The 25,229-nt window shown below is 43.4% G+C and overlaps 1 protein-coding gene and 1 pseudogene across 6 annotated transcripts in view; one reads left to right on the top strand and one right to left on the bottom strand.

The window, feature by feature from the left end:
• The window catches only part of ANAPC1 (anaphase promoting complex subunit 1), a 125,236-nt gene that overhangs the window by 80,377 nt on the left and 19,630 nt on the right, over nucleotides 1-25,229 (top strand). For all 6 annotated transcript variants that reach the window (XM_085856166.1, XM_085856165.1, XM_085856167.1 and 3 more), the window contains 9 exons: nucleotides 787-837; nucleotides 1,993-2,192; nucleotides 2,401-2,487; nucleotides 2,781-2,898; nucleotides 16,219-16,296; nucleotides 16,643-16,710; nucleotides 16,993-17,131; nucleotides 20,992-21,078; nucleotides 23,834-23,941. In XM_085856166.1, the coding sequence (XP_085712292.1) occupies nucleotides 787-837; nucleotides 1,993-2,192; nucleotides 2,401-2,487; nucleotides 2,781-2,898; nucleotides 16,219-16,296; nucleotides 16,643-16,710; nucleotides 16,993-17,131; nucleotides 20,992-21,078; nucleotides 23,834-23,941 (936 nt within the window). The remainder of the gene's footprint in view (nucleotides 1-786; nucleotides 838-1,992; nucleotides 2,193-2,400; nucleotides 2,488-2,780; nucleotides 2,899-16,218; nucleotides 16,297-16,642; nucleotides 16,711-16,992; nucleotides 17,132-20,991; nucleotides 21,079-23,833; nucleotides 23,942-25,229) is intronic.
• The window catches only part of LOC147012268 (uncharacterized), a 1,633-nt pseudogene continuing 1,563 nt past the window's right edge, over nucleotides 25,160-25,229 (bottom strand).

The raw sequence follows: 25,229 nt of genomic DNA, 5'->3' as shown, positions 1-25,229 counted from the left end.
TACCAAATCAAGAATTACTGCTCACCTTCACTCTTTCATTCCTCTTTTTTTCCTGCCTTTGGAACAAACTCCCACACTCTCTACAATCCCACTCTTCCCTCCAGGTCTTCAAAACAGCTATTCACCACCATCTCTTATCAACCCCCCCCCCATCCAAAACCACAATTTTTTCTACCCCCATTAATCCACCCCAAACCCACCTCCTTCAAATTCCCTGCTTTCCTTCCTGAAAGTCCCTGTCGTGTCCATCTTGTATACCCCGTGTACCCAGCTCCATCCCTCTCTCTTCCACAGATCTCCTCATATCTCTGTTCCACACTCTTTTTTTTCCTTCCCTCTCCCACCCCTCCAGTCTCCTGCTCCCCTTGTTGTACATTCTGTGTGTTGGCTCTCGGACAAGCTTCGACGGTGTCTACAAAAAAAACAAAAAAAAAAACTTTACAAAGGACCACTTTGCATTTTACAGTGGTCCAGCAAGGCAAAATATGGGCATAGTATATCCCAAAAATTATTTTCTGGTGTACGGTATGTCCCAGAAAACATCACGACTTTAAATTGCTCACCGAAGGTGTGCCAAGATGAGCACTCCAGCTCGGAGGGTGGATGCTAGTATAGTAGATATAATTATGTGAATGAAAATATTATTTTGTCTTTGATTCGCTCATAGGTTTACTCACAACATTGCATTATTTTGTTTTCATTGACGTGATCTTGTTTCAATGTGCTTGCATGTGTTTTGAATTTTTTTTCTGGCACAATGTCGTTATGTTTTTTTTTTGCTTGCAGCACAAACACACCAAGAGATTCCTGAAGGTGGTCGTGAATTCAATTGATCTGGTGTGTAAGCTTATGCATTGATTTCCCCCTTCCGTATGTCTGAGAAGAGGTCTTTCTTGAAGTTACAGTAGAGACAAAAACCCTGGATAAATTTAAATGTTGAGTTGTACGTACACACACACGCTTTATAATTAACCCCCCCCCCAGCTCTTCCAACCAAGAAAAGCTGCATAAAGCAACCAAAAAAAGCTACACAAGGTAAGCCCATTGTTGTTTCAACCCTACCTGGTTTCCTCGAGGCATTCACAAGTAGCGTATCAATAAGAATCCAAATTCTACAAGTCCCCCTCAGCTGCCAGACTAGTTTCATTGCTTATAGGCAAGTCATGCCACTTGTGAATGTCTGCACCCACGTAGGGTTTGAAACAGTGAAGGGCTTACCTTGTGCAGCTTTTTTGTTTCCTTTTATGAAGCTTTCTTTGGCTGTAAGAGTAGGGGGGGGGGTTAATTATATATAGATCCTAACCACCTGTGGATAATTGATTCAGTGAGAGCTGAGTGATTGTTCCCTCAAATTACGGGTGAGAGATGTGATTGGACCATGAGCAGCCAATGATTGTCAAGGGATATCCTGAGAGTGTGGAACTTTTCATTGTTGAAAGATACGTTCCAGGTAATTGACCAGTAACTTATTTTAGATCAGCAGACAGCAATGCTAAAACAGCCTGCATATCAGATATCTGAGGAGCTGTCTGCCACGAAATGGACATGAAGGTACTGTGTCTGCAAAATCATTGAGGGTTAAGGACCTGTTTTTTTATTTTTAATGAAGTTAAAATTATTGCTAATTAACTTTTATTAGCAAGGGCATGGAGTTCCAACATGAGCAGTTGATAATTTAATACATCAGATCCCTTGCAAGGAACTTCAGTACAGGAGGAAACTATGAAAACCGTCAAATCTTGCACTATGGTTGCCAACGTATCGTTGTTTGTCTGTCCTCTATCCTTTTTAAATTCTTACGTGTCAAGTAAGGAAGCGGCACATACAATTTTTAATCTTTGTTATAGCTCGGCTGGGGTTCGAATCATGACCTCCCAGACTCAGAGGGGACGATTTTACCATTACGCAACCGAGTCTGGTTTTGTAGACTTGTGGCATAACACGAAGTAATGATGCTGTAGAACCTTGGCTTACGTTGTATTATTGTGCCAGTTGGACCCAGGACGCTACACACTGGAGTCCTGCCTGGCACTGGTGTTGCTCTCTCTTTCGTTGGTGGCGGCCGGCACGGGGCAGCTCGAAGTGCTGCAGCTATGCCGCTTCGTGCATAAGCGCACAGAAGGCGAGGTTAATTACGGCACCCACATGGCCACACACATGGCTCTGGGATTCCTCTTCCTTGGAGGTGGCAGGTTTGTGCCACAATTCTTTTTCTTCCCCCAACTCCTGCAATCTTTATGTTTGTCTTGTTAAGATATTTTAATATTTCTTTTTAATTTTAAATTTTTAATTTAGCTTCTTTTTGGTTGAAAAAACAACTTTTGATAATTTCCATTTTTACTTGCATTGTATAGTTTTTACTGTTGTACTTCTTTATTACATTCACTGTGGTTTGTGCAGATATAGCCTGAGTACATCCAATTCTGCAATTGCCGCTCTGCTATGCGCCCTTTATCCACAATTCCCAGCACAAAGCAAGGACAACAGGTAGTGGGTTATTGAAGTTTAATTGTGTTTTTAGGGTTTATATTTCTCTGTTTGCTGCCATTGTTGTTGTAGTTTTGTGACCTGTAAGATCTTTGTTTCAGGTATTCTTGATGTATGGTTATGGCACTTACGCAGGTCCTCTGCACCTTGACAATCATGTAATTGATAAAGATACGAGATTAGTTGTTAAATTTATTCTATCCTAATCTAGTAAACTTATCGTTAAACTTGCCATTGGCACTGAATTATTATTCTTCCTCATATGGCCAAATCAACCGCCTTCTTTTGTGCAGGTACCACCTGCAGGCCCTTCGGCACCTGTATGTTCTTGCATGTGAGCCACGCCTTCTCATCCCCGTCGACGTTGATACCGGAGTAGCCTGCTATGCACCTGTTGCTGTCACTTATAAGGTGAGACCTCTTCTTGGACCTTTTTGATGCCATCTACAAAATGCTTGCAATTGTTTTCTGCCTTTTAGTTATTGATTTCCATCATGTTTGGATTACAAAATGCTATCTCCATGGCCCCTCACAATACTGTACTACCACTACCTCCAAAGATAGAGCAGGCACATACCGAACAGCTTTTGCTGATGTCTGCAGGCACACCTCTGATATGACACACGTGTTTGCGCCCATTTTACACAATACATTGCTGCCTCCAATAAAACACTGGGAAACTCATACGAGTTGCATTTGATGCCTGATGATGTATTTTTCATTCTGATAATGCAAAGTTTAAAATTTGATCGTGATTCTCAGTTTATGAAATTTGTTTGACCATGGCTTCATTTTAATACCAGAACAGCATTCGGTAGAGCACATACCTCTGCCAGGCTGAACGGTTTACAATTTGTATCCCACTGATGGGCCGAATCTGGATCCAGATCTTCACCAAATTAAATCGAATCAACTTTTCGTCATCACACACACAACTTGTCCACCAAATTTCATCTGAATCCATACATAACATTGAGATATCCTGCTCACGGACAGACGGAAACAGGGGTGAAATCAACCTCTGTCCACCTTCGGTGGCAGAGGTAATTATTTATTTCACCACCTAGATGGAATCTTTTTTTCTTATTTTTTTAAGGGCTCCATAGGTTTTTGCGCATAGACGTCATGAATCAATCATCATGCCGAGTTTCAAAACAATCCGTTGAGCCTCCTCAGAGTAGGGAAAAAAAAGAAAAAAATGGGAAGCACTGGGAAACTCATACGAGTTGCATTTGATGCCTGATGATGTATTTTTCATTCTGATAATGCAAAGTTTAAAATTTGATCGTGATTCTCAGTTTATGAAATTTGTTTGACCATGGCTTCATTTTAATACCAGAACAGCATTCGGTAGAGCGCATACCTCTGCCAGGCTGAACGGTTTACAATTTGTATCCCACTGATGGGCCTGATCTGCATTCAGACCTTAACCAAAATCTATCAGCTTGTTCTTGTCATCTACCTAACTCATCCAACAAGTTTTGTCATAACCCATCCATACCATTTTGAAATATTCTTTCCAGTAAACCCTCAAATATAGCGGGGGTTACGTTCCTGGAAAATGCAGCAATAGTTAAAACCAAAGGCCTATGGGAAAAGGGGGGTTCGGTTCCTGGTCTTCGAGAAAATGCAAAGCAAGGTCGGTGGCGGCCAGAAATAAGCACGTCACAAATTAGAGAGTTCATAGAACACAATACCCCACACAGTGTTCAACTCTTTACAGGAGGTTAATGGGGAAAATAGGGTTTGGAACTTCAGTTTTAAAAATTGTCCAAACTGTATCCTTAATTAAAATGTTTGTGCATTGTTTTTATTCTATTTATTTTCATTAATAAAAGTTATTGTTGTTATTTCATATGCAGCCTGTGGTTGCTGGTTGCCTCATTGCTGGGAGCACAACTGTGCCTCTGATGCAGTGCCCCACTTCCAGTCAGCTGGTACTCATTTTGCAGGCCTCAGAAGGATGACAGGTTGAGTCAACCAACCTGGTGTTGTTTAACAGCATGACAGAGGCTCACATTCAAGCCCCAAAGATCTTGAGGCAGCCACCTTAATCGTGAAGCCAACACCAGACTATTAAGATCATGAAACTTTCCTTTAATAACAATGATCATAAACTTGATCCAATAATGCGATGGTGGTGATTATGATGGCGATGATGAAGACAAGTTGATGGAGATGATAGTGGTGATGGTGTTTCAGAGTTTGAGGGGTTATTGTGTTAACAGCCTATATTAATGAGGTGAATAAATCCCCATTAACATTGCATTGGCATCGTACATAGCCATATTGACGGGCTCTTCTTCACCCGATTATGCACACTCCCACATGTCGTGTATATATATATATATATATATATATATATATATATATATATATATATATATATATATATATATATATATATATATATATATATATATATATATATATATATATATATATATATCGATAATATTGTAGCCTGGTGTGTTGGCACAGTGGTTAGGGCAGTAGCTTGGGATCCAAAAGGTCCTGAGTTCAAGCCCCGTTGGGCCACTGAATTAATACACCAGGGGGTTGACTCAGCCTGTCATCCTTCCGAGGTCGGCGAAATGAGTACCAGTATACTGGGCCGGTGTATACCCCGGTTAAAATAGGTGTACCATATCCCTGTGTCGTAAGAGGCGACCAGGGTTGCGTCAGGAAGGGCATCCGGCGTAAAACATGTGCCAAATCACTATGCGGATCATCCGGATGATCCGCTGTGGCGACCCCTCACGGGAGCAGCCGAAAGAAGAAGAAGAAGAAGAAGATCGATAATATTGCATGATTTTTGGAAGTATGATGAAGGTGATTTGTGTTATATAGTCCACCTGTATCATTCAATTTAAAGGGAGAGATTTAAGTCGGTTTAAAGGCATATATAAAAATTAATTCCAGGTTTTACCACCATTTTCTCCAGCGGCTATTAAATCACCCTATCAACACATAATAGTCGTGCCTGTTGTTTGCGTCCTTCATTATCTCCTTAAAACACCAAGCTTCCTGTTTTGGATGTTTTTTTTAATTTTGACTGCTAGGCAGGCAGACAGATAAAAATATTATATCTCTCCTCTCTACGCATGTGCGATCGGGTCAAACGCAGAGACAAAGTACGGTAAAACTTCCTATTAATGTTCTGATTCGTGTTCAAAATATAATATTTCATTTAAATAAGTTGTTCCTCGATCATGAACTGATAAAATGGACGGACGGACAGACAGACATGAACCAATTGTTTAACCCCAATTTTTGCTTCTCGTGCATGGGGTGACAAAATAGACATGTAATATATTGTTACGGTTGTGGAAATTCGCAATGCACCATAAAGGGTCCTCAGGTGAGATATATCGGTAAGTCCATGTGTAGTTAGCCCAAACCCGTTGTATAGAGGGAATATATGTGATCCATTCGGGCTGCGATTCTTCAGTTAGCCGTTTTTCTTTTGCTGTCTTTATTTTGGTGCAAGAACAACAACGAACATCGCCACAACCAACATCTCAACGATCACGCCATTCACTACACGACACCAACAATCACACCATTCACACCACGACGCCACCTTCCACAACTACGCTACCACCATCTTCGCCACTCGCCATTCAACGAGCACCGTGCGGTCACGATCTCCATGGGATGGATGAAAGGAGCGGAGTGGCAGCAGCAACAAGGGTGCGAAGGGGCATCTCCCACCCAAAACTCCCGCTTAAATATCTCCCGCCCAAAACGCCCGCGCAAATATCTCCCGCCCGAATCTTCCTTCCCTCATCGTACGGCGCGTGGAGAAGAAAACCAACAACGCCTGTGGGGTTTTCCCGCCATTTTTCCCCGCGCTTGGTGAGAAAGGGGGAGGGGGTGGTGCGTCCTCTCCCGATTGGCGGATGCGCGGTATGACGCGGCCGGGGGAGAGGAACGCCCCCCTTCGAGGCATTTTCTGGAAGCGTCTAGAAGGAAGGAGGAGCCAAGAACGGGGCGGGGCACGGGGCGGAGCGAAGGGCGGAGCGCGACCCTACAAAAGGGTGGGCGTGGAGAGTCGCTGGTCCCTTGTCCCTGAATGAGAATTGTCGAGAGTTGTTGGAGACTCCCTGCTTATGGTTTGTTCGTTAGGAGGAAGAGGTTGAGATTCTGTTTGTTCGTTCGGGTCTGGTCGTGGTCGGGTGCAGGTCGTCATTGCCACGGGTCGTCGAACCTGGTCCCTGGTGATTGTTCCTGGTCGGAGGGTCGATCGGAGCCGGTGCAGTCCCAAGACCCAGCTAGTGGGACGGAGCGCCTGCCATTCCCCCCCCCCCCGTCCGCACCGAGATAGCGGCGAAAACCCGGCCCATTCCCCCAAAACCCCGTCCGAGCTGTCGGGTGGAAGACACGTACAGGCGCGAGGCACGAGCCCAGTGGACCACACCGGAGGGACTCGGAATTGCGGTCGCCAAGGGCTGGACGACGCGCTCAGGGAAGTCACGACTCCCTTTTCTTTTGGGGTTTTGTGTAAATGTTTGTAGGTGGCGCCAGTCTTGAGAAGTAGTACCGTTTCAAGTGTTTAACCTATTGGTTAAAAGCGCTCATTCGCACGCTGGCGGGGCGCGAATTCGCAACAATATATTTTATTGTTGCGAATTCGCGCCCTCCGGCGTGCGAACGGCCACGTAACTCGAATCGTGGCACGTCGCCCACCGGACGGACAATTCAGTCGTGACCCTCTCAGAACAACGCCGGGAGCTAGTCACGGGTGGGGGTTTAACCTCACCACGATCGTGCCAATTGCCCACCCACGCAGGATAGGGTTGCTCGCCAAATTCGATCTACCTAAGTTCCTGCGCGAATGGTCAACCGGGTGATCGTAGAACGCCACAGGCCGACTCTGGACACGAACCGCTTAAGCGGTCCGTTCCGTGCTACAGTGATAACCGGGCGGTGTTATCGTCGGCCTTGACGGTTCCGATTACTTACCGGGATGTTGCACCCACGACGAACCCCTTACGGTGAAGCAGGATGGAGAGTCAAACGAATGAAAGGACACAGCGAAACGGGGAACAAGTTCACACAAGCACGTTTAATTCACACAGACCAGCACAGAAGGCACATATTTACAGTCACAATAATCACAATGCACATATAAAGCGAGAGTTAAAACCGACTACGCGCACACACGGCAACACTTAAACAGTTCTACTTGCCGGACAGGCGCCACAAACACACATACAAAACCCCGAAAAGAAAATGGTCACTTCCCTTTGGGCCGTCGAGTCCTCCTCCCCACGACCGTCGGCGTGGTCGCGCCTGGCCCCGACTCCTCTCACGGTCTGCGAGCTCTCTCCGGCGTGGTGCACCGAGCTTGTGCCGCGCGTAGCTCGCGTCGTCCGCCAGACAGTTCGGACGGGGTTTTGGGGAAACAGACGGGGTTTCCGGCACTATCTCCGCGCGGAAGCGAGGTCTCGGGACCGCACCGACAGAAGACCAGACCACCAGCCAAGATGAACGACGAGACCAGCTCCAGGACGAAGAGGAAGAGAAAGCGCGCCCCGCCCGCGTCTGACTTTTATAGCGCGGGGCTCCGCCCTTCGCACCGCCCCGTTTCTGGCTCCACCTCCCTTCGAGAAGGTTCCCGAAAAGGGGCGTTCCCTCACGCTGACCGCCTCACGCTGTCCATCCACCAATTGGCAGTGAGCCGCCCTTCCCCCCTTCCCTCACACCAAGCGTGGGGAAGAATGGCGGGAAAAACCCACCAGCATCGTTGGCGGTTTTTGCTCATTTGAAATCAAAGATAGGGAAAGAAAAACGACTAACTGGAGGATCGCAGCCCGAATGGATCACATAAATTCCCTCTATACAACGGGTTTGGGCTAACTACACATGTACCTATGGAGATATCTCACCTGAGGGCCCTTTATGGTGTAATGCGAATTTCCACAGCCGTAACAATATATATGGGCTGTTTCAGTCATGTTCATTTCTGGTATTTTGTACCCTTTCATGCTAAATGAGAGTCTGTAGTATCTCTGTCATTAGGGCCAGTAGTTGGTACTAGTGATGGCACAACTTGGACCACTTTTTATTTGACAAAAAAGTCAATTTTTGGCAGAATGGCATAAAAATTGCCATTTTTTTTGACAAATAGCTGTCTCATTTTCTCCAGGTACACTGCATTCACAGTGTATAAACAAATACAAGCAGAAATTGGGACTTTTATTTGTTGTTGCATCAATTTAATACCTCTTCTGTACTTTGTCCACAACATATTATTCATTTCAGACTGAATATTTATTTCACCCTCAATAAATATGTCCCACCGTTCGTCCGTCAAAAAATGTCCTCTCCGGAAATGCATATTGTAGAAGAATTTTTTTATATAAATAAAGGGTCTTTTAAAAAGTTTATTGTGTGTATATACCTGCACTGATATTATGCTACAAAGTTTGAGTGTAACCAATAACCTTCTATTTGCATGGCCTGCACTGATTGCCTTACATGTGTCCGTCAAAAATGTGTCCTCTCCGGAAGAAATATGTGATTTTCTTCTTATTTTTCATTGTGGTGGTAAACTTTTATTTTCAGAGATAAATTAGTAATTTTTTTCAGAATATGTAGAAAAGTACATGTAGTTTTAAATTTTGTGCTAAATTCCATCATATGCAGTGCTATTAGTGACAGTGGTAATTAAAACGTATCTTTTTTCTGGATATTTGAAACTTAGTTCAGTCTTTTATTGATATTTCTACAAATATACTTCATTTGTATTCTAAATCATAATTCCAGTAATGGAATAACACTTGTGGAACATATGGAAACCACTGAAGTTTGATAGTGTTTTTATTTTTTGGTTATAGTTGAATTGTATTAATGACTGTTGTAGTTTTAAAAATACTCTCCTAACATCCTTGGGGTATTATTTTTAATAAGAAATATTCATTCAGATGCTCCAAAAATTTGGATTTAAGTATTGTAATTCACAATGTTGGATTTGGAGAAATAAGAATATAAAAATATTGAGTTTGAATTTTTAGTGGTTGTGAGACAAACTTGGTACCCTCATTGTGAAACAGGCCATATATAATCATGTTAACATTGAAATAAACATGTAAATAAACCAAAACACAAGACTTTTACCTTTTAAATTTATTCCACAACAGCAAGGTGATTATTTTTTTTCAAAACAGTGAGGTGGGTGAGCATAAGAATATTACGTATTGTACTCTGCCCTAAATATAAACCACAAGGCTTAGCTCGGGATGATGATTATGATGCTGTTGGAGTGGAGTGTGTGGATAGTGGAGAGGGGGATTCAGCGATCGGAAGATCAGCATTGGCTTTACAATGATGTCGCCTGCTGCATTGCCGCATAGAAGAAGGGTAAGCAGATCTTTCCTGCTTCGACAGGAAGGTATGAGATGGCATTCACTTTAAAAATAAGCTCGTCTAATCAACGTTAAAACCCTGTGGCATAAATCCCTTCGCCTTTATTAGTTCCACAAGCTTCTGTGGGCAGTTTTTTGCAGCATCGTGGTCTGCCAATGCTGCTTCCCTGACTAATTTTACATGCTGAAGACCAAATCCTCTTTTGAATTTCTCAAACCAGCCCTTCCTGGTATGGAACTTGTCGCTAGCCATGGTTGACTTGGAGTCTTCACCCCGGGTGCCTCGTGAAAACGTTGGTAAATACGCAATAATTTCTCCCATAATCACCGGTCGACTCGGACACTTTTTTCCTGTGTTTGTAGTCCAAGAGCATTAGGTCAAAATAGGCCCTAACCTGGACATTTTTGGTAACAAGCTGATTTTTTTCAGGATAGGTCCAGGAATATGTCTAGAATAACATACTAAAAGTCCTCATAAATTCTCCTTGAGCGTTTTCCGCAATCCAAGATGGCGTCCAAAATGGCCGCCTCTTCTGTTTTTCTCATAGCGTTGCAAGCAGATTTCCCCAAAACACACTTTAAATGTCTACATATATGTTTTGAAGTATGAGGAACTCGATAAAATACATTTTAAGAGATGTTGAAGCACGCAAGTACCAATAAAACTGTTTGAGCTCTTCCAAAAATCCAAAATGGTGTCCAAAATGGCCGTCATTAACAATTTTATCTCAAAATTGTTTAAATATTTATCATTAATTAATTAACTGTGATATTTCATCCTGAAAATATTCAACAAACATTTCAATTATAAATGTGGTTGCTGTGCATACAGTATTCAAATCAATTTGAATGTTAAAGTCTAGAAGTGTGCCCTTAATCGCTTATGACATTACGAGGGAAACATTGTACCATCAGTTTGATGCTAAACAGACAGGGCGACATAAATTTGCCACATGGTCCATTTTCGTCACCTAAAGCTCGGAAATTGAAAACTTGGTGCTAACCTTTTTTACCAACAAGATGCAGTTGATGTCTACCATGAGGTGAGTTCTATTTGAAACATTCCGTTATCATTAAGGAAGTAAAACTATTATTTTTGGTACCCAGACTAAATGCATGATCAAAATTTGTGTCTTCATGCATGTACTACACAGTACTGTGTAATATCACTTGACAGGGAATTTCTGTGGAGTCGTCTATCGTTACACCTAAAACATTGTATTGAATCATTTTATTTGTTTCATGCAGATGAAAAGAATTATAGTATGATAGAAATCAGAGAGTGTATGACACTCCTTCCTCTTGGTACATGTATGCTGTATTTGTATAAAAGGTTCCTTTTTTGTGTGTGTCACAGCATATCACATATATTGTGATATGCTAGTATACATTCATTATTAATAATAGCAGACATTTTAAAGTGCCTTTTCCATTGGATACAAAGTGCTATGAGATGTCATCCCTGGTTGTCATAGGAGATAAAATATATTACCAGGCTGCGACAGTACAAGTGCAGTGCACATCTAGGGATAACAAAATAAGTTAGTCTTCAAGTCACATATTACATGGCAGTGAATTTCTGTGGAATAGCCACTATCATCATCAATTTCCTCTCGGGTTTCCTTGCGAGATTTTCTCTGCCCAATACAATTCCTACCAGACATTCTGGCACCCCACAATGAGTTGATTCATCCGTAATTTAACTTCACAGGTATCAATATGTAAACATGCTATCGAGTACTGTGATTGTGATGTGTTATAGAAATTGCAGAATCATGTGATGGCAATCATGTGATGGCAATCATGTGATGGCATTGGCACTTGTGTGCTTCTACATCTCTTATAATGTATTCTATTGAGTTCCTTGTACTTCAAAACATATATTTAGACATCTAAAGTGTGTTTTGGGGAAACCTACTTGCAAAGTTAAGAGAAAAACATGAAATGGCGGCCATTTTGGACGCCATCTTGGATTGCGGAAAACGCTCAAGGAGGATTCATGAGGACTTTTAGTATGTTATTTCACACACATTCCTGGACCTTTCCTGAAAAAATCAGCTTGTTACCAAAAATGTCCAGGTTAAACCCTAATGCTCTTGGACTATTGGTCCTCGATCCAAACATTAAGGGCTCTTTTCATACGTTCAATATGAGGATCACGGGACTGGAACCAGACTTCTTCGCTTTGTGGAAAGCTGGCGGAAACACTTGCATGGATATTTGACTCACTTTTACGGATACACCACACATTAGATTCATTGATCCAGTAATGGTGGCACACACAGATTCCGCACTTTCACCTCTTGCCAACCGATCTAACAACTCAATTTTTTTTTTCACCCAACATCATAACCTTTTTCTGCTTTTTCACACAATTAATTTTGGCCATCATTTTACGCTTGAGCACCATTAAAAAACAGTGCACGAGAAACAACAAAAGGCTCGTAATGCAAGATAATTGTACACCTGGACGCAAACAATGACTCATCTCAGCTCAAAAACCCTGATTGGCCAATATGAAATCCTGCGATAACCAAATTGGTCCTCAATCCTTACTTTTTTTTTTAGGAGGATTGCAGCAGAATTTACACTCCGGCCACCGTAAAACCCTTCACTCCACAAAACACAAGAAAATCGAAAACCCACTCCGTGGGAGTACCTCCTGTGCAGCTGCCCTCCGCATTGCAGCTCACTGGATGACGGGATTGGGGCAATGCCTTCGGGGCCCCCACTCTTTGATAGGAGGAAAACCACGGGGTAACATTCCTGGGTCAGATTGCGGGAGAGTGTGTCAGGGTGGTACTGAGGTGTTGTCCACCAGATAGATGTCTCCTTGGGTTAACCTGAGGTAGTCCCTTCAGGTGGGTGCCTGGAATGTCGTATCCCTAAAAGAGGATGATCACCTGTCTTATCATCTGAGCTCAAGCTTTTGAACATCGGTATTGCAGCACTTTCTGAGGTTCAGACAGCAGTAGTGGCAACATCATGGCGGGTGGTCACACTATTGGTCTGGTCACTCTGATGGTTACCATGCCCAAGGAGTTGCTGTAGCTGTGTCCAATAAGCTGACTCCAATGATAATTGAGGTAACACCGATCAACGAGAGTATTATGAGACTAAGGATTCGTCACTACTTTGGCATCATTTCCCTGGTCTCTGAATATGCTCCGACTGAGGCGAGTGATCTCTCCATGAAGGACGCATTCTATGCCACGCTCGAGTCTGCAGTTGATCAGTGCTCCAGGCGAGATACCATCGCTTGGGGGATTTCAGTGCTTCAATTGGAACTGATAGCGATGGTTATGAGGCGTGTGTTGGTCCCCATGGGTCCGGAACGGTGAACCAGAGTAGCTCAAATTTCCTTGACTTTGCAAGAAGTCATGGACTTAAGGTGGCTGGTCCATGGTTTCAGTGCTTATAGGCTCATCGCTGGATTTGGTATTCCAATGCTGGTGGTGTGGCGAACAAGATTCACCATGTGCTCGGTGATGGTCGCTGGAGGATGATCCAGAACTGCAGGGTCTACCGGAGTGGTCAGTTCCTCAATTCCGACCACAGGCTTGTGGTAGCAACTCTGAAGTTGCATCTTAAATCCAGGAGAATGCTGCCATCCCAGCATCGGCTGGATCTTGGCAAGCTCAAGCATGAGAGAGTATAGTAGCTGAGGAGTTTGCGAACAGGCAGAATGGGGATTTGGGGGTCTGGGTGCTTTGAGGAATCCTGAAGAGTTGTGGAGTGCTTTCAAGACCACCATCCTTGATGTTGCTGGTAGATATCTTGGAACTCACTGAAGGGCGAAGAAGAATTTTGTCTCAAAGGACACTGGATATCATTAACCAGAGTCCAGGGCCAGGCTTAATGGCAGAGCTGAGCTGGGCAGCGAGTTGAGGCGTAAAACTGTACGTCTGCTGAGGGTGGACAAGGAGGCCTATGTGAGAGGCATCTGTGAGGGGATAGAGCATCAGCTGTCATCAAGTGATTCTCCTGCTGTTTCAGGGGAATTTGCGCATTGCGTTCGTCCAACCCCATCCCTCGCTGAACTGCAGTTAGAGCAGAGGGTGGAGGGCTCTTGACTGGAGTCCAAAGTGAAGGCCTGCTGGGCCGGTTACTTTGAGTGGCTGTATCAGGCTGATCCACTAGCTGTTGACCAGGATGTCAGTGGTGTCACTATCCCTATTGCTGATCCTCAAAACAACTGTGATCCACCTTCGTTTGTGGAAACACAGGGTGCGGTGAACCGGTTGAAATGGGGAAAAGCTCCTGGGTCAGTGGCATCCATGCTGAACTTCTCAAGGCTGGTGAAAATGATGTACTCGTGTTGTTGCATGCAGTTCGTTTACTGTAAATACGTTTTTGGCCTCATTTTTCAATGTTGAAGAGTCACTTATAAATTTGCACATTTCTTGGATCCATATCCGGATTTTCACCAAAATGAAAGTGATTCGTCCTTGTCACACATCAAACCTGTCCACCAAGTTTTGTCTGAATCCATTCACAACTTTTTGACATATCTTGCTGACAGACAGACAGACAAACAAACAGACAGACAAGTGAACTCTTAATGGAGGTAATAATTTACAAAATGGAGCGATTAACCACAAAGTCGAATGGAAATATACAAGAAACTTGCCGGGCGTTCACTGAGGCGAAGTTGAAGGGTCGAGTGCGGAGGAGTTGGAGGGAATGGATGGGGGGGGTGTACTATAAAATGTGAGTATTAGTAAAATTTTGAATATTTTTCTGTCTCGTTTAATTGCATTGGTAGTAATGCAAATTTTATAGTACCTATGACAATGACATTTTTTTTTTTTTTTGAAATACAAAAATTTAAGAAGTCCTGTATTTCTGGATTTGACCTGCACCTACTATGAAGGTTTTACTGTGTTGATGCTGAATTCAAGGCATTATATATATATATATATATATATATATATATATATATATATATATATATATATATATATACATACATATATACATATATATATATATATACATATATATATATATATATATACATATATATATATATATATATATATATATATATATATATATATATATATATATATATATATATATATATATATATATATATATATATATATATATATATATATATATATATATATATATATATATATATATATATATATATATATATATATATATATATATATATATATATATATATATATATATATATATATATATATATATATATATATATATATATACATACATATATAAAAACAAGCCGGTAGGCGACGAGGGATTCGCTGGGATCGAAGCACTGGATACGATGCTTCTCATTCTGACCGATCCACCGACGAAGATTCATTGCCAAGATGTATTGGTTCACATACAATTGTTCCTCTGCCTGGCAAGATTTTTCCTATTGCGTATTTTGCCAACTGGCACTCCTCTTAAAAAATGACGTTAAATAGACACCTTATTTTTGAAGGACTACCATTTGAAAAATAATCGGTTTGCTAGTTTGTGCTGTGGAGCCTCGCGTTGCAGACACACACACACACACACACACACACACACACACACACACACACACACACACACACACACTCACACACACACACACACACACACACACACACACACACACACACACACACACACACACACACACACACACAGAAAACCCGATAAACTTCTCTCAATGCTCTTGTTTGACCACACCTCCTGAACCACACTATTTTTCATAAGCCACGCCCACTTTCCTACGCCACTCTCACTTTTCATCAACCACGTCCACTTTTCATCAACCACATTCACTTTTCCTAAGCCCCGCCCACTTTCCTAAGCCCCTCAAAAATGACGGTAAATAGACACCCGATTTTTGAAGGACTACCATTTGAAAAATGAAACCTCAATAAAAAATCGGCTCGAGTAAAATTTTCTAAATATCTCGAAGTGTTTAATTCCGAAGTCTCGTTTCTCTGCATTCAAAACTGAAGGACAAGTATTGAAAATACTGTACGCGGTTTTTCGGCCGCTGCACAGCAACGGGTGGTTGCAAGGCAACGGAATTCAAACTCGCACATTCCCAGTATATATTCCACATGTTGGCAAAGTTTCATCAAAATGGGTTCGCTGGTTCGTGCTGTGGAGCCTCGCGTTGCAGACACACACACACAGACGGAAAACCCGACAATAAGGGATATCTAGCATATATAGCGAATCCAATATATTTAATGTTTGTTTGTTTTTTCTAACAAATTTAAAATGATTGCTCCAACAAGAGAGAGTGTGATTTATCATTACAATAATGCCAGCCAGATGGTGACAGTTTGAACTTTGTAACTTGCTGCAAGTTTAAATCGGTGTACATCACAACTTTCAGGCAACGACATCGAGTGATGAGGACACGGTAGTGATGCAAGCGCCTGCTCTGCTTCCGGAAATGCACCTAATCAAAGAGGTTGGTGGTGTTTGGCTGGCATGCTGTATTGTATAGAATTGTCGGACTGATTATGTTGTTGGGGAGAGGGAGGGGGAATGCTGTGTACAATTTGTTCATGTGACCAGGGTGGTCGAGTCAGTCGAGAATCCTCTGTGAAGGCATGTCCTTGTGTGGTCAACGTGAAAATTGAGTGGTAACGAGAAGAGGAACTTTCCTCGTTGCTGATGGAGGTTAATGGTCAGAATTGCTTATTTTAGACAGAAGTGGTATGTTGATTTCACTAGCCGGTCTAACAACATTTATGGAAAAGTTTGTTCCCGTCATTACAGAGAGGTTTGTCTTCATTCTTTCTTTCTTTTCTTAGGTTAAAATTGTGGGACCTCGGTACTGGGAAGTCATTCTGGATGTGAGCAGTGATCCTCAACTTTTGAAGTAAGACTCTGCAGATATGCCAGATTTTGAATTGGCCAATATTGAGTTGAATGTTTGATGTGTTGTGCGGATGAAAATAATGACCGTTGCCATAGCAGTAACTAATAGATCATCTTTCTGGTTCCAATAAGAATATCTACAAGCTAAAATATATTTTGTGAAATGAATAAATTATCAAATACCTGCCAACCTCGCCTCTTTCAAGCCTTTACTCAATTTGAGATGTTGGCATCGACCCAAGTTTATTAACCACCCAGTTTTTCCTCGTCTCTGCTGTTCCAGGTCCATTTTGGCCCGAGATGGTGTAATCTATGTGAAGCTTCCGGCGGGGCATCTATCCTACACTGAGGACCCCAAGGGCTACCTCAGCCTGCTCGCGCAGACCTTCACACACCCGAGACCTCAATTTCAAGCTGTGAAGGTACTTAAGGGTGTCTGCAATGTGTCTAAGTGCACGGGATAGCATATGCCGGTAATCTGAAGAAGATTTTGTAATTTAATCGCAAATTTACCTCCTGTATAATTCAGAAGCTTGAAAAAGACACATCACATCTACTTTTTCAGGTATCAAGGGATAGATTAGCATTGAGGTTCTCGGAACCGCATGCATCCAACAGATAGGTGTCCCAAGACAGTTATTCCATTATTATACGTGTAGATAGTCCCTTTCCTTTTGTTTAGTGGGACAACAAGGGAGTGCGTTGCGATGATCGAATAGCTAGGGTTGTTTAAATCATCTTCTTCATTTCGTCCCTACTCTTCTTTTCGTCTGATTATTCCTGAGGTAAATCAGCCACGTGTGCCTTTGCTGTAAGGTGGGCCCTCATTGAGGCCAGCGCGTGTGGCGCCGCTGTGAGGAAACTGCAGCACAGAGCCCTCGTTCCCGGGCAAGCCCTCAACCCAACGTGTGCAGCGAGTCATATAGTGTACTTTGCAGTGCGGGATGATCGACTCGAGCTTCCGATGATCTGGGGAAGATTGCCGGTTGCATTAAAAAGGCAAACGAATGAATCCCTTTTAAGAGGCTGCACGAATGGTGTTTTTCACAACACAGGAAACACAGCCAGCACGACACCCACGCTGCACGAAACACGTAAGGAGGCTGATAAAGACTACTCCACGCCATGTTGGGTGGGATACAAGTGTGCGGAGTAGAAGCGGCTTGTTCCTTTTCAACCTCAATATCCGACACATATTGGTGCTCGCCCCGCGTACACGCTAGCGGAGTCGTGTGAACGCGAGCGCTGGCCACGTGCGTAATGGCCGAACCGCGTGCGCTGTATGGAATGTGCTCGAAAGCAGACACGTACGCCGCTCGTGAAACATGCATTGATTTATCCATAACAATGTACCTTTGGCTCTCGCTGGCAGCAGCGGATTCCCCACGGATGATGAACATCTTCTCGTCTCTCCGGCCAGCGAAGCTGCGATCGAGCCGGGGAATGTACAGTGTGGGCCGCTTGGCACGCGTTGCTCGGTGCTGGTCGGATGCCCGAATGGGATTGCGAGACCCTCGGTCGGTTGCCAGGGCACGGCCCGGGGGGTTTGTGGGACGATTCGTGTGCCAATTTCGATGTGGGCAATTCGTGTCGTGGGGTCGGAGACGAGTATTGCCGCTGTCTGGGCTGGCATTGCTGGAAACGAAGTGAGGTGGTTTCTGGCCAAAGTTTGCGGGCCACATGAGGGGTCGGGGCCAATCGGAGCGCCCGATTCAGGTGATGACGTTTCGATTCGGGGTGGCCCCTCCCCCCATGCGGCAGGTCCTCAAAAGGTCGGAGCGGTCCCTCCGCCTCTCTCTCTTTCTCTCGCTCGCTCGCTCTGGCCTCGCCCTCGTCTCTTGGGACGACCCGCCTCCTGCTGTCTGGACTCCTCCGCCTCCTCGTCTCCGCCCACACGACGTCAACCCCACCCGCCTACCTGGTCCTGCCTACCACTCCATCCACACACTCTGCACTCAGCCCCTTCTCCACTCAAGCCCTCCTTCACGAACACAGTCTCCACACACTCTGCTGAAGCCAGAGACGACACGCCAGCTGTTGGATGCTGCACTACGGAGCACCCCCCTCCCTCTCCCCCCCCCCCCTGAAACGTATTGTTGGCGCGTCGTGCTATCAAACACAAATGTACCGAGAACGTAGCCTCAACTCCTTTCCCTTCTCGTTGCAATACTCCCTCTTCGTGTGTGTGTGTGTGTGTGTGTGTGTGTGTGTGTGTGTGTGTGTGTGTGTGTGTGTGTGTGTGTGTGTGTGTGTGTGTGTGTGTGTGTGTGTGTGTTGGCGCCTGTCTGCTTATGTAAGACTGCAGAAGATCGTTATTGTTGTTATTTTCACGTTAAATCAGCTCTGTGTCCGCTTTTGTAAGTTGCTTGTTTATTTGCTGCACCACACGTCTCTCCCCTATCTCTGCACAACACACCTCAATAAATCTTTATCGTACCACATACCTTTCCTCGCCCATTGTTAATAAATTATTATTAGGAATGTTCCCTGCTCACTTTTGTCTTTTCTTCCATTGATCCAGCAAGGTTCGAATCCTAGTTTAGCCAGGACTTTATTCCCAATGATCCATTCCTTTTAGCCGGTACGTCCTTGGCAGTGTCGCTCGGCTTCATCCGATCCGGTAGAGTGATCCAATTCGGACAAGGCGTGTTCCCCGGTAATTAACCCACAGATAGGTAACCCAATTAACCCATAGATGGGAGGACCCTAGGTCACGCGGTTGAGTTATTGGCATCCACGGTCGGTTAAGCAACCCGCCGCGTCACGGAATTACCTGTGTGCGACGGCCTACAATTCCAGGGAGTCTGGTGGGAACCGAGATAGCTTCCCCCCACCTAGTGGTCTTCTCACCCGACCCCCGGCTCGCAACAATATAATTAGATTACAATTCAATCCCTGACTTCAGTTTTCAGTCATGAAGAGCTTTTAACATCAAGCATGTAATAAAATGTATCATTTGCTTGAAAAAAAGAAAAATCTCGACCCATTTATTTGTAAAAATCCATCATCGCCTTGTCGTGGATCTCAAGAACTCAATTGTCCACTCGGGCAAAGTACATTGAAAGAGAATCTTTAATTTCACGTACACACTAATACGAGGGGAGAACACACTAATAGCAAAAGCATTGAATGATCTCCGCTAACTTGAATCCCAAAGCTATCGCTCTGACACTCATTTGACATCCAAAAAATGGGAGGGTGAGACATTTGGCAAATCAATGACTGGATGAGCTGATAGGCACAAGGCGAAAGTTTGCATTGTTGTCAACCAGGTGAGCCTGTTTTTATGCAGCGAGCAAGACCCTTTTCGTAGTAACATATTCCTTTTATCAATATGTAGGTCAAAAGACTGTTGGGAAAAGGGAAACATTACTGACAGCCAATTTGACTACAGTACAAAAATTAAATTTATAAAGTACCAGCAACAATTCAGCAAGTGAATATAATTGAGAATAGATGAATATAATTATTTTTCTTCCACAGCCCTACATAGCCTTGAGGCCTCAAAGCACACAGAATTTTTAAACATTCATAAAACAAACCAAGACCCCACAAACCCGACACTTACCTTATTCTTCTCGGGAAACACTCGTCTCTCCAAATATCCACACACTCACTCAACCACAGCACTGACGCAGGCAACTTGCTGCAGTTCATGTACACCAGAGGTCTGTGAGGCCTGAGAATCGACACAGAGTGAAAAAAATGTCGGAAGCCTCGCTAAGGCGGGCGGGCGGATGGATGGAAGGATGGACGGATGAATGTATGGCCAGACTGGCAGGAAAAAATATATATATATAGTATGTGACTCCCAAAGGAGCACAACTCGTTGTGCAGGGATTAATATTCTAAGAATACTAAATCGAAGGACGCACTTTCAAACATACCACAACATTGTACATTACAAACGTACCTTGGTATTCTTTTGATATAATCTATTGGACCGATGATGCAATCACCATCGAGGCACGATTCCTCATTGTTTTTGTCTCTGGTATGTGTATCGCTGGTGCTTTCTGTCATTATTTCCAATACTTTATGTTTCCAATGAGCTTCGTTTGGTGCAGAACTTTCCAAAATGTGGTTTCATTCAGGCATTCAATATCTCTGTATTTATGGTCAATTCACATTGATCATTGTGGGGCTCGGGTTGAGAGAAACATTTCACATTCCAATGTGTGAAACGGTTTTGTATAGTCCTCATAGTTTTCAAGTTAATACCATATTACATTTGGACATTTTGATGGATTATGCTGATTTGATGTCTCTCTTTTGCACACAGCCTGAAGCCATTGAGGCTTTTACAACCGATCCCACCATCCTTCCATTTGCAAAGCACTTCTGCCAACCAGCAAACAGAGAGAATGGGGTGAGGCTGTGATTTTACATGAGCAGGTTTCATTTTCATGCTTCGTCGGGGTACGTGCATAGATATGTGAAACGTATTTGAGCCGCATGGTGCTGTCGTGGTGCTGGCAGCCGAGGATAATCCCCCACCCCAAATTATGGTGACAGGCGGTTAACACCACCAGCCCGCATAGCCGAGCAATCTTTTCTTAATAGGAGGCGGACACTTTGATCCTCAGAGATTATAACGCGTGCGGGAGGGGCAGGGCGCAATGGCAGAGGGACGGAGGGACAGGGAAGCACAGCACGGGTGAGGGGGCTGGGGGGTTATAATCAAACCTCATGACAAATACCCGGACACAGCCACTTAAAATAAACGGATTTGATGAAAATAGACAAATATTTACAAAGGATAATGATCAGAACATAATAATACATGAGGTAAACTGATGTCTAAGTCGAGGCACCTCTACACACAGACTTAGTCAGACAAGGGGGGTGAAATAAAAGAAAATCCTTCCTATATTCTGGCACTTGGCTTCGTCCAGAGATGGTCGTTATGAAATGTGGAATCGGGGCACTTCGATTTGCATGTGTAGACGCGCGCAAAATGGCACAAAGCCGCTCTTGCAGCGGGAACGTTCATTAGGCAATCCGTGAGCGTTATTCAGCGCCAAGGTTCACCGACCGTTATGCAGCTTCTTCGTCTATCGCGCCTGCCGATACGCTCTTTTCAGGATGGTGCCGTCCCCTTCGGTGGCATGCACGAGCCTCGGGGTCTGTCTCATACAACCAGCCAAGAGTCGATGGCCAGCGTCTCGCTTCACCACGAGCCAAAATCGCCTCAGCACGAATATGACAATCATGACATCTTCTTCATGCGTTGAAGGAAATCCATTTTGTCAAGAGCAAAGCAAGATCCTCCATCCGAGCCACATTTCTACCATGACTGCTACTGCCCTCCTCACAATGACCTCATACGTTCCTCCTGATCTCTCATCTCTGACTTCACACCGAACCCCCATTTCCTCCTCCGGGACGTGGCTTGCTCGCACGAAACCTGGAAGGCGGGGCCTCCACCTGCCCGGCACGTTTGGCTCACTTGTAAATGCAAAAACATAAGAATAGGTTACGGGGAGGCAATCACATACTGGAGGAACTTATTCTTAATCCCTATTTAATTAACACCGCCCCCCCCCTCCCCCCCCGTGCGGTGACACGTAACACTTAAGCTCACAGTTTCCCTATTAATTACATCGAGATGTCTCCCACACGCCCACGGACGAAACAACTCTATTCAATCCTAACTTCCCTTTTAAATTCCTCCATCTACCCCCACAACTGTAACGATACTATCGATAATATCAACAGTCAATGGAGTCAGGACAAAGTCATTCGAGATAAGACCAGTCAGTCATTGTGCGACTATGTTCATGAAATATCGGATGAAGAAATAACTGGAATGATAAGTTTCTCTTTCATAAAACTGTTTAAATCCGAGCTCCCGGTTATGATGAGGTCTTTACAATGGCCCATTTTTAGAGTCTGTCCGAATAAACCGTCAGTGAAAGTAGCGTGGGATAATTAGGCCTCAGAAATCTCTGCTTTTCTGCAGGATTCTGTATTTAATACATTTCTGACTCATTTCCCAGATCTGTGGCAACGACTTGTAATACTGTACGATATGAATCAGGATACAGCCTTCTTGTATAACAATAGTTTGTCATTTGATTTGTGAAACTCCAGTTCAGCTACATGAAAAATGAGTGCTATTAAAACATGTGGAGATGTTGTCAAGTGGTTCTCCGTTTTCATATCTTCCTTGAGCAGAAGTCGGGCTGGCATGATAGCCAAGAAGGTATGCTCACCCCTAAACTATCTCACATGGGTTTGAATCTCGACCCAGATAATGAACGGTCGTCCTGGTGTTTCGTGTACACGATGAGGCATCAATGTGTGTGTGTGTGTCGGCCCTCAGATGGCCATTTAACTCGTGTCCCGTATTCCTGCATTCGTTGGTGGACGTTGTAGATCCCGCGGTGTCATTTGTGAAGAGCAGGCGAGTTATCGTCGGCACCATCAAACAAATTACCAATTCCTGCCCCTTTAAGTCGATACTGCGTTATAGAGACGACCCATCCTGGATTGTAAACCAGGTCAAGAGACTGCTTTGGCAGAAGTGATTGTGTGTGTGTGTGTGTGTGTGTGTGTGTGTGTGTGTGTGTGTGTGTGTGTGTGTGTGTGTGTGTGTGTGTGTGTGTGTGTGTGTGTGTGTGTCGATAAGGTGGTGTAAAAAGCCACTGTCACTGCGTCGACGGCATTAAACTTCCGCATTTTGTTTTTTTAATACGATCTTTAAAATCATTATTTTATTTCGATTGAATTGTATTACTTGAACACTACGTGGGGTAAGGTGTTCTTTGTACTCTGTCATTCACTTTTGTCACCAGCTTCAAGGGAGAGACGAGTAAAGTATGAATAATACACCATTAATGACTTTGAGACACCAAAACCAAGGAATAAAAACTGAACCAAAATAAATTCACTGAAAAACATGTGATCAATGCAATGATTTATTAGCTTGCAGATAACTGATTCATTAATTTAATGTTGTTTGCACAATTAAATTACATGCAACCAAAATATTCACATTGAGTGAGGTCCATGTCTGGACGGTGAAATGGGTGAGCCCTTCGTGTTCCCTGTACATGCGTGCACGCGGACACACACGCACACACACACACACACCTGAATGAACTACAAATTTTGTTTGGCAGGAGAAGTTCAAGGGACGAGAGAACTGTGAGCTTTTCTCAACCATCCTCTATGAATGTGTGACTCAGGAGAAGATTGAAATGTTGCCAATCTACCTGGCAATGGACCAGGTATGTACATACTGAGAATGAGATTTTGGGGGTTTTTTTGTTCATGCATTTTTTTTTATTATTACCTTCGCATTCTGCGAAAGGTTATGTTTTGGTCGCTGTGTATTTATTTATTTGTGAATATGTGTGTTTGTTTGTTATTCGCATAACTCAGAAAGTATTAAACCGAATTGCATGAAATTTGGTGGGATGATTCGTGATTATCCAAGGACGATTTGATTAGATTTTGGGAGCGATCGGGTCAAAGGTCAAGGTCAAGGTCATGAAAAGGTCAAAAACAAACTTTTGAGCGTAACTTCCTTCATAAGACAGCTATCGACATGCAACCAACGCCATATTGTTCCATGACTAAATACCTTTCGGGTACATGGTGTCAGATTTGACGTGACGTCATCAGAAGTGCGTCAAAATGACGTCCCAAGATGACGTAAATTTTCAATTTTCGACCTCATCAGTTTTGATCATACCTTTTCGTAGGACTTACCTTAAGGACGTCACACACCAAATTTGACGTCGTTCGGACTGACCGTTATGACGTCATTGACGTTTGAATATGACGTTTTTCAATTGTGGCTAAAATGTCCTGATATTTTATATTCAAATATCTATGTAATTTGTAAAGGAAATTGTCCCAAATCCAGGCATTGTGATCAGTACCAAAATATCTGCTTATTTATGAACAGGTTTTGCAAATTAACTCTTTGGTCAAGGTCAAAGTCACGCTCAAGGTCAAAATATACTTGTAGGCATAACTTCAGATCTAATAGAGCTATTGACATGAAACCAACGTTAAAATGTTCCGTGAAATAAGAGCTTTCAGGATGGTAGTCCACGATTGGTAGTGACGTCATTGGAAGTGCATCAAAATGACGTCACAAGATGACGTCATTTTTAAACTTTCGATTTTTTTCAGTGTTTATCATTCCATTTTGTTGGACTGCCTTCAATGATGTCAAACACCAAATTTGACGTCCATCGGACTGATGGTTGTAACGTCATGGACGTTTTTAAATGACGTTTTTCAAATGTGCCCGGAAAAAAAGTAGCGGCGGCGAAGGTATGCGCTCTACCGAGTGCCCGTTCTAGTTCCCTTTATGTTTTTTTTTTTTTATTTTTCCAATCACTTTTTTTTTAATTATTGTTCTCAGAGTGTCTGTGTGATGGTAAATTTGAAATAAAATTGTTCCGTTCGATGTAACATTCGTTAATCAATCCTCCTCATTTCATTGTCTTCCGAAGCAAGACGACTGACTCATCTCGGACTTTAACCAAGTAGGGTGATGTGTCG

Source organism: Eptatretus burgeri, chromosome 15 (assembly GCF_056783735.1).
Source record: "Eptatretus burgeri isolate ZD-2024b chromosome 15, Ebu_testis_v1, whole genome shotgun sequence".
Lineage (NCBI taxonomy): Eukaryota > Metazoa > Chordata > Myxini > Myxiniformes > Myxinidae > Eptatretus > Eptatretus burgeri.
Note: the sequence above shows the minus strand (reverse complement) of the source record. Positions and strands in the feature narration are given on the sequence as shown.